The sequence below is a fragment of the Mobula hypostoma genome, chromosome 27, assembly GCF_963921235.1.
Source record: "Mobula hypostoma chromosome 27, sMobHyp1.1, whole genome shotgun sequence".
Lineage (NCBI taxonomy): Eukaryota > Metazoa > Chordata > Chondrichthyes > Myliobatiformes > Myliobatidae > Mobula > Mobula hypostoma.
In genome coordinates, this window is record NC_086123.1 from 6150096 (window position 1) to 6163615 (window position 13520).

At 38.4% G+C, this 13520-nt stretch overlaps 1 protein-coding gene across 2 annotated transcripts in view; it reads left to right on the forward strand.

Annotated features, from left to right (window-relative positions):
• The window catches only part of susd2 (sushi domain containing 2), a 106364-nt gene that overhangs the window by 25573 nt on the left and 67271 nt on the right, over window positions 1-13520 (forward strand). For both annotated transcript variants that reach the window (XM_063034424.1, XM_063034425.1), the window contains exons 3-4: window positions 1412-1616; window positions 2335-2483. In XM_063034424.1, the coding sequence (XP_062890494.1) occupies window positions 1412-1616; window positions 2335-2483 (354 nt within the window). The remainder of the gene's footprint in view (window positions 1-1411; window positions 1617-2334; window positions 2484-13520) is intronic.

The following is a 13520-nucleotide window of genomic DNA, read 5'->3' on the forward strand; positions in this document are numbered from 1 at the left end:
TACCATGCATTTTGTGCATTGCTGATACCACAGTTATTTCTGCCTTGTCATGAACCTACAATTATTTAGATTTGGCTGAATGTCTGAGTTTGATGAAAATGAAAATGTTAGAGATGTCTATAAATGGAGCTTATGATTAACATAATGTAATATTTAAACTGTTGTTTGTATGTTTTTCTCAATATGGTTGTAGTTTCAGGTTAATTCATGAAGTAACTATCAAGATCAACAGCTCATTATCTAAGTAAATATATGCTTTCATGTTTTTATTCGAGGGCAATGAACCTAGGAAGCCATAATTGTACAAAAATGTCATTGAGCCCAACTGATTATTATATCCAGTTCCTAACCATGGATTACTTTATAGTAGAATGAATTGTGCTATCAGATCTTCAGATCTGCGTATTTTGTAACTGGACTGTGGAGCAACTATCAACGTAATTATAAATTAAGTGTGATATTGGTTGGCTGAAAGTATAGCTGCATTCTTTCATTTTAATCACCATTCATTTGTTAAACGTGTTCTCCATTTCTACTTTGTTCACCCTTTCCTTAAACGTCTACTTGGAATAGTTGGAAGACCTAGCTTGATATGGCGGCTCAGCACAAAGTGAGAAGAGTTGTTACCTCAGAACTCCGGAGATCTGAATTCAGTCATGAGCTTGATTGCTGTCTATGTGGAGTTTGTAATTCCTCCCTTTGACAATGTGGGTTCCCTCTTGCAACCCAAAGGTGTGCTGGTTGATTAATAGGTTACTGTAAATTGTCCTAAAGAGGTTGGAGAATCAGGTAGGAGTTTACAGCCACGTGAGAGAAAATAGATTGTAGGGACATATGTGGTGCATTGGGATTGATGAGAATGCCCCGAGAGTAGACATAGGCCATTAGGAATATGATATGAATAACGTATGATTTATTTTTCTCTAATCTCTAGTAAAAAAGGAAGTCAATCTTTAACAATATTCCTTTCCTCACTCCTATCACTTTAACAAGAAATCCCTCTCTTCCTTATTGTACTATGATCACTTTTTATTCATTTACTTTTTAATCTTCAATTAGAGGCAGATACATTAAGGACATTCAAGATTGCCATAAGGACGATAGAAAATGACCAGCATTATGAATGATGTAGCGAAAAAGAGCATTGTGCTAAATATGTAATTCTCTAGATAAAAGTTGCTATGTGAACTTTTTCTGCTGTTCTCATAGTTTTTTAGTCCAATGAGTGGGAGTTGCTCTACCAGAAGCAATATATTCATTTATTTGAAACTGATATGCTGGAGAATGCAGAATTGCTAGTTCTTGAATGTAGATGTGTAGCTGGAGGGTCTTCCACCATTCAAGCAGATTTTAGCTAGCAACAGGTGGCCCATGAGCAAAATTAAGATCCTGTTTTGTTTTTAATTTCTAGATGCTCAGGATTCGTGTGCGAGCCATTGTGGAAGCAAACTGCCTCAGTGTTCTTGCCATGTGACCTGTGAACCATTGGGAACATGTTGTACAAATTACTGGAATTTCTGCCTACGGATATCTCCTCAGTCAGGAACCTTAATGGGAGGAAAAGACTTTGTCATCGTTAACAATACATTTCGGCCTGAAGACCAGATAGTCTGCAGGTAAGTCTCTAATGTGGTAACTCGGGATCCTATTTGTACAAAGAACCAGCCCATCCAAGGATATTGGCCCCTACTGTTAATGGATTGCAAAACTACCAACTTGGACTGTGCCGCTGAGGCACTGACAATCCAGAGACAAAGAGATGGGCAATTTTAGTACACATAAATGAAGCAAAATTCTCATGCCATAATCATCAATGTATGCATATTTAAGCCAACTGGCTTAATTCTGCTCCTATGCCTTACAGTCTTATGGTCTTATAATTCTTGAACCCTGTCGATTTGTCATAAAGCTCTCTGCGGCCCCTCTTGCTTTCCAGTGATGTGTTGACAAAGAGTTAGCGCAGTACTTCAACTTTTTTCTATGGTTGTGTTGTCATTTCCTGCTTTGATATTTTATGCCTTGGTCAATAAAAGCAGGTATTCGCTGCGTTCCCATAACCACCTTATACGGCAACCTTCGGGGATCTGTTGTCAAGCACTCCCTGAGCTCTCAGTTTCCCTCCTGTATAACAACCATTGATGAACATTTTCTTGCCCCTCAAGTGCATTGCCATTTACTTTTTCTAGAATGAATTCCATTTGCCACTTTTGTGCCCATCTAACGACCCCACTATTTCCTTCCTGCAGACTAAGACTCCGTGATCTTATGACTTTCAAGTTAAGTCTCTCTACTGCATGTTCCATTTGGACCAAATATGAATCTACTCTCTTCTAGGTTCAAGAAATCCATTGTTACCAAGGGGTACATTGAGAACAATATGGCCCACTGCATTTCACCGTTGCTCTATGAAAATGGAAGGATACCTTTTGAGTTGTCAGTGGACAATGGAAAGAACTACAGTCACCAGGGGACCTGGGTGTCAGGTGAGCGAAATCGTTGTACTGAAGGTTCAGCTGCAAATGTCCTTTTTCAGTGGTAACCGATTAGAAAACTAGTGCAATAGTGGAAGGCTCAAGGTAATTATTTAGGAGCAAAGCTGGCAGAAGGTAGGCAATATATTTCACTTTTTGTGTATTAGTCAAGTCCAATACAGATGAAGTTGTTACTGAAGCTCAGAGACCACGTGAAGCTGTTGAAACCATTCACATGAGGCTTTCAAACAATTGCTTATGATCTAAATGTGAAGAGTTAGATAACAACTGTCAGAGTACCCTTCATTATTGGAAGAAGTCATAAAAGATGAATCAGGGGATTGAGTTCAAGAGTTGCAAATTAATGTTACAGCTCTATAAAACCCTGGTTGGACCACATCTGGAAATTGTGTTCAGGAAGGATATGGAAGCTTTAGAGAGGGTGCAGAGGAGATTTATTAAGATGATGCCTGGACCAGAGGGCATGTTTTATGAAGCGGTGTCTCAGAAAGGCAGCGTCCATTATTAAGGACCTCCAGCACCCAGGACATGTCCTTTTCTCATTGTTACCATCAGGTAGGAGGTACAGAAGCCTGAAGACACATGCAGTGATTCAGGAACGGCTTCTTCCCCTCTGCCATTCGATTCTTAAATGGACATTGAACCTGTGAACACTACCTCACTTTTTTAATATATATTCTGTTTTTACATGATTTTTAATCAACTCAATATACGTATACTGTAATTTATTTATTTAATAATGTATTATGTCTATTATGTGTAGAAGTCATGCCTATTTTCTACATTATGTATTGCATTGAACTGCTGCTGCTAAGTTAACAAATTTCACGACACATACCGGTGATAATACTGTACAAGGCATTGGTAAGGCCAAATTTGGAGTATTGTGTACAGTTCTAGTCACCGAATTATAGGAAAGATGTCAACAAAACAGAGAGAGTACAGAGAAGGTTTACTAGAATGTTACCTGGGTTTCAGCACCTAAGTTACAGAGAAAGGTTGAACAAGTTGGGTCTTTATTCTTTGGAGCGTAGAAGGTTGAGGGGGGACGATAGAGGTATTTAAAATTATGAGGGGGATAGATAGAGTTGACATGGATAGGCTTTTTCCATTGAGAGTAGAGAAGATTTAAAACAGGAGGATATGAGTTGAGAGTTGGGGGCAAAAGTTTAGGGGTAACACGAGGGGGACCTTCTTTATTCAGAGGGATAGCTGTGTGGAACAAGCTTCCAGTAGAAGTGGTAGAGGCAGGTTTGATGTTGTTGTTTCAAGTAGATTTGGATAGGTATATGGACAGGAAAGGAATGGAGGGTTATGGGCTGAGTGCAGGTCGGTGGGACTAGGTGAGAGTAAGCATTCGGCACGGACTAGAAGGCCCAAGATGGCCTGTTTCCGTGCTGTAATTGTTATATGCTTATATGGTTGTAATAAACCTGATTCTGATTCTGAGAAAAGCTGAGTAAGCTAGAGAAGGAGGATCTTTGGAATGAAGGAAGATGATAGGTGACTTGACAGCAATATGCAGTTTACTAAGAGGCAGAGTTAGAGTGGATAAACAGAGACTTTTTCCCAGGGCGGAAATGTCTAATAAGAGAGGGCATAATTTAAAGGTGATTGGAGGAAAGTATAGGGGGTTATGTCAGAGGTAGGTCTGTACTGTGCTGTAACCATAGAAACCATAACCATAGAAACTACAGCACAGAAACAGGCCTTTTGGCCCTTCTTGGCTGTGCCGAACCATTTTCTGCCTAGTCCCACTGACCTGCACACGGACCATATCCCTCCATACACTTCCCATCCATGTATCTGTCCAATTTATTCTTAAATGTTAAAAAAGAACCCACATTTACCACCTCGTCTGGCAGCTCATTCCATACTCCCACCACTCTCTGTGTGAAGAAGCCCCCCCTAATGTTCCCTTTAAACTTTTCCCCCCTCACCCTAAACCCATGTCCTCTGGTTTTTTTCTCCCCTTGCCTCAGTGGTAAAAGCCTGCTTGCATTCACTATATCTATACCCATCATAATTTTATATACCTCTATCAAATCTCCTCTCATTCTTCTACGCTCCAGGGAATAAAGTCCCAACCTATTCAACCTTTCTCTGTAACTGAGTTTCTCAAGTCCCGGCAACATCCTTGTAAACCTTCTCTGCACTCTTTCAACCTTATTTATATCCTTCCTGTAATTTGGTGACCAAAACTGAACACAATACTCCAGATTCGGCCTCACCAATGCCTTATACAACCTCATCATAACATTCCAGCCCTTATACTCAATACTTTGATTAATAAAGGCCAATGTACCAAAAGCTCTCTTTACGACCCTATCTACCTGTGACGCCACTTTTAGGGAATTTTGTATCTGTATTCCCAGATCCCTCTGTTCCACTGCACTCCTCAGTGCCTTACCATTAACCCTGTATGTTCTACGTTGGTTTGTCCTTCCAACGTGCAATACCTCACACTTGTCAGTATTAAACTCCATCTGCCATTTTGTAGCCAATTTTTCCAGCTGGTCCAAGTCCCTCTGCAGGCTCTGAAAACTTTCCTCACTGTCTACTACACCTCCAATCTTTGTATCATCAGCAAACTTGCTGATTCAATTTACCACATTATCATCCAGATCATTGATATAGATGACAAATAACAATGGACCCAGCACTGATCCCTGTGGCACACCACTAGTCACAGGCCTCCACTCAGAGAAGCAATTCTCTACCACCACTCTCTGGCTTCTTCCATCGAGCTAATGTCTAATCCAATTTACCACCTCTCCATGTATACCTAGCGACTGAATTTTCCTAACTAACCTCCCATGCGGGACCTTGTCAAACGCCTTACTGAAGTCCATGTAGACAATATCCACTGCCTTCCCTTCATCCACTTTCCTGGTAACCTCCTCGAAAAACTCCAATAGATTGGTCAAACATGACCTACCACGCACAAAGCCATGTTGACTCTGCCTAATAAGTCCCAGTCTATCCAAATGCTTGTAGATTCTGTCTCTTAGTACTCCCTCCAATAACTTACCTACTACTGACGTTAAACTTACTGGCCTATAATTTCCCGGATTACTTTTCAATCTTTTTTTAAACGACGGAACAACATGAGCCACTCTCCAATCCTCCGGCACCTCACCTGTAGACAGCGACATTTTAAATATTTCAGCCAGGGCCCCTGGAATTTCAACACTAGTCTCCTTCAAGATCCGAGGGAACACCCTGTCAGGTCCCGGGGATTTATCCACTTTAATTTTCCTCAAGACAGCACGGACCTCCTCCTTTTCAATCTGTACAGTTTCCATGATCTCACTACTTGTTTCCCTTAATTCCATAGAACGTTTAGATAAGTAAATGAATGTGAGGAAGGTGGAGGGATATGGACATTGTGTAGGTAGGAGGGATTAGTTTTTGGGCGTTTTTGGTTTACTTTTTAGCAGGTTTGGCATAACATTGTGGGATGAAGGGCCTGTCCCTGTACTGTACTCTATGTTCTATGTAAGAGGGCATGTCCTGGGTGGTGGGGGTCCTTAATGATGACATTAAGTTGAGATCGATGCCACTGTGAAGCCTTTCCAGGCGCTTTGGGCTTGGTCTTGGTACTCTTTCTTTTCAAATCTTTTTATTGCATTATAATCAGTTAAATGAACATATCAGTAATATCAATACCAAGAGAACAGGATTAATAGCAATCATATAAGTTCCAAATATCGTATCCAGGCAAGTCCACCCGATCTCTTGATAATTGAAACAGGAAAAAGTTCAAAAGATTTGTTCAAGAAAAAAAAACAAAAAAAAACAAAAATCCCCTAAACTAAACAGAAAACAAAACAAAAAAACTGGGCTGCCATAACTTGTCAATTATAATTATTCTGTCCTTGACTCCGTTCCTCCTTCAATAAACAATTAAGTATTAGGAAAAAGGATTAAAAAAAATCAACGTAAGTCATATGTATTGAAATATTGAATAAAAGACTCCCAAGTTTCCTTGAACTTAATTGAGGAATTAACTGTGCCACTCCTAATTTTTTCTAGGTTTAAACAAGCTGTAGTTTGAGAAAACCATTGAAGTGTAGTAGGGGGATCAAAATCTTTCCATTTAAATAAGATGGATCTTCTGGCCATCAGCGTAACAAATGCTATCAAACAGCAGGCTGAAGATGATAAATAACTAGAATCAATCACTGGAAATCCAAAAATTGTAGTAATAGGATGGAGTTGCAAATCAATATATAAAACTGCTGAAACAATATCAAAGATGTCTTTCCAATATTTCTTCAAAAGAGGGCAGGACCAAAATATATGGGTTAAAGAAGCAACTTCAGAGTTACATCTGTCACACATAGGGTTTATATGGGAATAAAAACAGGCTAGTTTGTCTTTTGACATATATGTTCTATGAACCACTTTAAATTGTATTGAAGTATGTCTAGCACACATTAGCTAATTTAAGAATCTTTTCCCATTCTTCTTTGGATATACTTACTTGAAGTTCTCATTCCCATTCGTTCTTTATTTTATCAGATACACCTGAAGGGATATTCATGATCAAGTCATAGATATTACACTCTTTTGTAAGGGATTTAAACTTAAATTTTTTTCCGTAATTTCAGCTTGATGTGACATCGGAAAGGTAGGCAAAATAACATCAAAAAAATTTCTAATCTGTAGATATCTAAAAAAGTGCGATCTAGGCAAATTGTATTTATTAGATAACTGTTCTAAAGACATAAAACAGTTATCCATAAATAGATCACGAAAACAGTTTATTCCTTTCATTTTCCAAAAAAGAAAGGCTTGATCAATTCTGGATGGTTGAAAAAAAAAATTAAATAAAATAGGGCTAGAAGGGGTAAATTTATCCAAATCAAAAAAGTTACAAAATTGGAACCTTATTCGTATTGTATATTTAATTATTGGGTTAGTAATTTGTTTGTTCGATTTAGTAAATGCAAAAGGGAGTGAAGCCCCTAAAATAGACGCCAATGAAAATCCTTGCACAGACTGACGTTCAAGATTCAACCACATTGGACTTTGGGTTTTATCTAACTCTTGGGTCCAAAAGGTTAAATTTCGGATATTAATTGCCCAGTAGTAAAATCTAAAATTTGGCCTCGCCGAACCACCATCCTTTTTGGATTTCTGTAAATATGTCTTACTCACCGTGGGATTTTTACTCTGCCATATATATGAAGAAATTTTGGAATAATAATATCAAAAAAGGATTCAGGAATAAAAATTGGTACTACCTGAAATAAATAAAGAAACTTATATAGAACTATCATCTTAATAGCATTGATTTGGCCAACTAATGATAAGGACATCAGAGACTATTTAGTTAATAATTGTTTAATATGATCAATTAAAGGTAAGAAATTAGCCTTGAATAGGTCCTGATGTTTCTTAGTAATTTTAACCCCTAAATACATAAAGTATTCTGTAGCCAATCTAAATGGAAAACTGCTATAAATTAAAGTTTGCATATTTAATGGAAATAACTCACTATTATCAATATTTAATTTATAACCAGAAAAGCTACTAAATTGAGCAAGTAATGATATTACTGAAGGAAGGGATTTCTCTGGATTAGAAATATATAATAACAAGTCATCTGCATATAGTGATACCTTATGTGTTTCATTGCCCCGAATAATGCCAAATATATTTGGTGAATCTCGAAAAGCAATTGCCAAGGGTTCTAAAGCAATGTCAAATAGTGAAAGGCTTAAAGGACAGCCCTGCCTAGTACCATGAAAAAGCCTAAAAAAGGGAGATCTCTGACTATTTGTAACTACAGAGGCCAAAGGTGTATGATATATCAATTTAATCCAGGATATAAACTTTGGACTAAAATTAAATTTCTCAGGTGTATTAAACAAATATTTCTATTCAATTCTGTCAAATACCTTCTCAGCATCCAATGAAATAATCCATTCTGGAATTTTAGGCCAGGAAGTATATATAATATTCAATAATCTCCTAACATTAAAGTATGAGTAACGATTTTTTTATAAATCCTGTCTGATCTTCTGAAACAATTTTGGGCAATATGTTTTCCAATCTAATTGCCATTATCTTATAAAGAATTTTAAAATCTACATTCAACAGAGATATTGGTCTGTATGAAACACATGCAGTAGGGTCTTTATCTTTTTTACGAATTAAGGAAATGGATGCTTCATAAAAGGATTGTGGTAGTTTACTTATCAATAAGGCATCTTTAACAGTTCTACTTAACCAAGGAGAGAGTAAATCGGAAAAACATTAAAAAATTTCTACTGTAAATCCATCCATACCAGGGGCTTTACCGGAGTTCATTAAAGAAATTGCTTTCTGTATTTCTTCTTCCGTAATCAGTAAACATTCATCAGATGATAGTTCGGGGATATTCAATTTCCCTAAGAATTCATGCATTGTAGTGGTATTGTCAGGGAATTCTGACTGATATAAAGAGGTATAGAATTCTTGAAAGGATTTATTAATCTCATCATGGTCAACCGTAACATTGCCATCCTGTTTACAAACTTTAGTAATCTGACACTTAACCAAAACAGCTTTCAATTGATTGGCCAATAATTTCCCCGATTTATCACCATGTATATAAAATTGAGATTTAGTTTTAAGTAATTGGGTTTCAATGGGAGATGTTAATAATAAACTATGTTGCATCTGAAGTTTGACTGGTCTTGGTCATCTGCCCACCAGAAACACTGTTGCTGCTCAGGTCTTGATGCGTGAGACTGACATGGTTTGGGCCAGCAACATAGACCCCTTACACCTGGACCAGGTGAGAATTAATACTGGTGAACTGTGAACGGCCTGTTCGGGTGGTGGCAATGCTCATTGAGATCTGGGCCTTTGCTTATTTTTTGAGATGAGAAGACAATTTGGAGAAAACTTTGCTGAAGATAACCTAAAGGTTAAAGGAAAGATTAAAGATCAGCTTTATTTGTCACATGGACATGGGAACATCAAAACATCCAATGAAATGTGTTGACTTCCATCAAATCAAGTCAGTGAGGATTGTGCTGGGCAGCCTGCAAGTGTCACCACATCTCCAGCACCAACAGAGCATGCCCACGACTCACTAACTCTGACCCGTACATCTTTGGAACGTGAGAGGAAACTGAAGCATATGGAGGAAACTCACGCAGTCACAGGGAGAAAGTACAAACTCCTTGCAGACCGCAGCAGGAGTTGTAAACTGTTTCTAAAGCCGGCACACTGTAAAGCATTGTATTAACCACTGTGCTTCTGTCCCACCCTGGAGAAAATTCCATTGACGCACATTGTTCTAAATGCAACAATGAAGTACATTTGTTGTAAATGACATTCAAACGCAGAGTATATTGGGGGAGGGGAGCTGTGGTTTGAGATCATATTATTGCACGAGAATAAAATTCCAAACAGGTTAGAATCTCTACTTGTGATCTTGCAATCAGTTCTCAGTCAACACTTGCTGACAATAAACACATTTTATTTTTTTGATAAAATGATCTTTTTTGGTGCTTATCTCAGACCTGCAGAGGTGTTCTCAAAGCTGAGGGCAGTCATCATCTGCCCTTGTGATACTGATGTTGGTCAACAGAGTGAATACTTTTGAAACTATTGTTACAAATTCATCAGTTAGGAAGGTGGGTCAGCTTACCTCTGCAAAATTTTATTAGCAGTTAAATTAATGAGACTATATCAGGGTTCCACCCTCAATATCAGCAAAACATTTTGCTAGATTAAGTGTGGGTTGTAACTGATTGTTGCCATTGATAACCTTCAGTTTATTGTCATGTTCACTCTAGTTTTTTTTCTCTCAGTGACATATGAACACAAAATAATCTGCAGATGCTGGGGTCAAAGCAACACTCACAACATGCTGGAGGAACTCAGCAGGTCGGGCAGCATCTGTGGAAAAGATCGGTCGACGTTTCGGGCCGGAACCCTTCGTCAGGACTGTAGAGGGAAGGGGCAGAGGCCCTATAAAGAAGGTAAGGGGAGGGAGGAGGGAGGTTCTCCTTCCCACCCTCCACCCACCTTCTTTATAGGGCCTCTGCCCCTTCCCTCTACAGTCCTGATGAAGGGTTCTGGCCCGAAACATCGACTGATCTTTTCCACGGATGCTGCCCGACCTGCTGAGTTCCTCCAGCGTGTTGTGAGTGTGACAAATATATGAACTTTTCTCTTCTTCCTCATTAGGACAAAGGGTTTTTGCCCCTAAGTGTTACCTTTATTTCTCTTGCTACAGACGCAGCCAGACCTGTTGCCTTTCAATTTAGGTTTCCAGCACCTGCAGCTTTTTTTGCTTTGCAGAATCAGTCACAAATTATTTAATTCGGCATTTAACAAAGAAATGCATTAAACTCTCTGCTCTTGCTGTTGTTCCTCTTGTGTGAATACACATACATGTAAGAGAGATGACCTTGGTAACAGGAACCAAGCAAATCCCTGGAATTACCACATTCTGCAGCAATGGAGAATTTCTTCCCGCAAGGCTGAGCCAAAATGTTCAGAACCGAATGGTTCCTGAAACATTTGCAAGTATGTTGCAAGGAACTTGTTATCTTTGACCAAAACTGAGTGGTCAGTTTAGTTGGGAAATGATTTCTCCTGAGACTTAAGCTGATTAGTTGATGACCATTGACATTTGAATGGGTGGATGAGCATCCCCCCCCGCCCCCACAACTCACTCCTGCTACTGTACTGGACCTGAGTTGCCCATATGTTACGTCAAACCCTGTAACTGATTGATGGAGAATGTATGTGAGGAGTTAAGTGAGGGCTGGACGAATGCAAAGGAAATATCAGGAATTCCAAGGACTCCTTAGGATGAAGGTAGCCAAGGCCACAGGCCTTCCACTTTCCCTAACATTGCTCTTCCTTGGATTTACTTTTATTGAAAGGCACATGAAAAGTTTGTGCAATTTGTACAGGTTAAGTACAAGACCCGGAAATCCCTGCTTAACATCTTCAGGTAATTTGCTAATAAAGTTGGAACATTAGTTGGCTAATATAGATCTCAACAACAATATGAAGGCCAATAACAATTTGCCTGAGAACAACTGTGGACTGTAAGTTTAAAAAAATCATAATAGGAATACTCTATTTTTTATACACAAAAAATGCTGGTGAACGCAGCAGGCCAGGCAACATCTATAGGAAGAGGTACAGTTGACGTTTCGGGCCGAGACCCTTCGTCAGGCCCAAAATGTTGACTGTACCTCTTCCTATAGATGCTGCCTGGCCTGCTGCGTTCACCAGCATTTTTTGTGTGTGTTGCTTGAAATTCCAGCATCTGCAGATTTCCTCGTGTTTGCGACTCTATTTATTATTATTAGGAATGACTTTAAGGTCATAATATAACAGTTATAAGCCTTTATGAGCTTTGCTCTCCCAGCTGATACACTCAATGAACTCTTGATTAGATTGTTGTGTTGTAATTTTTCCTAGTTATTACCACATGCTAAATTTAGAAGTGTATATATATAGCCATACAAAAAAAACCTGTTTTATATTTGAAGAAGTAATGGGTTAATAGAAGCAATCTTCCGGAAGACAAGGAATATTTTATCAAATTACTATACAGCCATATGGACACCTTCCTCATAACTTAATGTCAGAAAATTAACATATGCCATATCTTTTATCCTTTGTGGTGTTTCTTGGCCTCCACGAGGTAGTAGGTATGTAGCCAGTATGCAACTACAAAGCCAATTAATTGTAAGTTCGTTTAAGTTTTGACATCAACATGATCACTTGGGGAATAGAAGACCAACCAATTTAAGATTTGTACTTGCGACCGTGAAATCATTTCCCACTCAACAGACGCTGATAATAAAAACATTTAACTTTTTAATGAAATAGTCTTACTTGGTGCTTATCTCAGATTTGCACAAGTGCTCTCAAAACTGAGGGCAGTCATCATCTGCCTTCGTGATTCTGACGCTAGTTAACATTGAATATGTGTGAGTTTCCTTCGGTTACTGCAAAAACTTTTTATTACTGCAAAATTTTATTAGCAACTAAATTAATAAGGCTACAGAGGGGTGAAACCCAGTGTCAGCAAAGTTGTAATTGTCAGTAATTTTGATTCATCATATTTCACAATGGTAGCTATAATGAGGCAGAAAGTTAATTCTGAATGCTTTCTCACCCACAATGGACATGGCAGAACGCAGGCAGAAAGCCAGAAATAGGGTTCGTTTCTCTGGCATACATTCCAAGAATTTCACTTTCCACTGAAACTGGACAATATATAGCTGTATGGAAGGGCTCATTCTTCTTTCATACACTCCCAGTTCAGAGAAATGCCACCAGGAGGATTGCCTGGAAAAGCACATTCATCAATAAACCATCCATGTAAATTGGTAGAGAAAAGATTGGGCACTGCCCTGTCCTGCAGTTGCTGACTAGGCCACAATCCAACTCAGAATGGCCCTACACGGTCAATATTCTGCTTGTTTAATACTCTATTGCCAAGAAATCTGTTATTCTTTTATCCAAAGAGCCCCTAACTAATGTTTTATCCATGAATTAACTGATAGTGCTGAAGACTACAATGGGATAAACGTCCTTTATCTAAGATTAAACAGGATTGGGAAAATGAACTTAATTTGACTTTTATGATGGAGGATTGGTTAACTCTTCTTCAATTTGTGCTAGCCATTCATTGATTCAATTTAAAATTGTACATCGTTATCATTTGACAAAGGAGAGACTTTCTAAAATCTTTTCTAATGTTGATAGTCATTGTGATAGATGTAAAACTGAGATAGCTACACTGACACATGTTTTGGTCTTATTCTATATTGGAACAGTTCTGGAAGTTGGTTTTTTCAACAATTTCTAAAGCACTTAAAATTAATTTAGAACCTAATAAATTAATTGTGCTTTTTGGAATAATTCCTCAAAATATTCATGGTATTTCTGTGTCTGACCAACATGTTATTGCACTTGTTACGTTGATAGCTAGGAGGACTATTTTGTTGAAGTGGAAGGATACATCAGCTCCCACTTTGTCACAATGGTTCTCTCAAG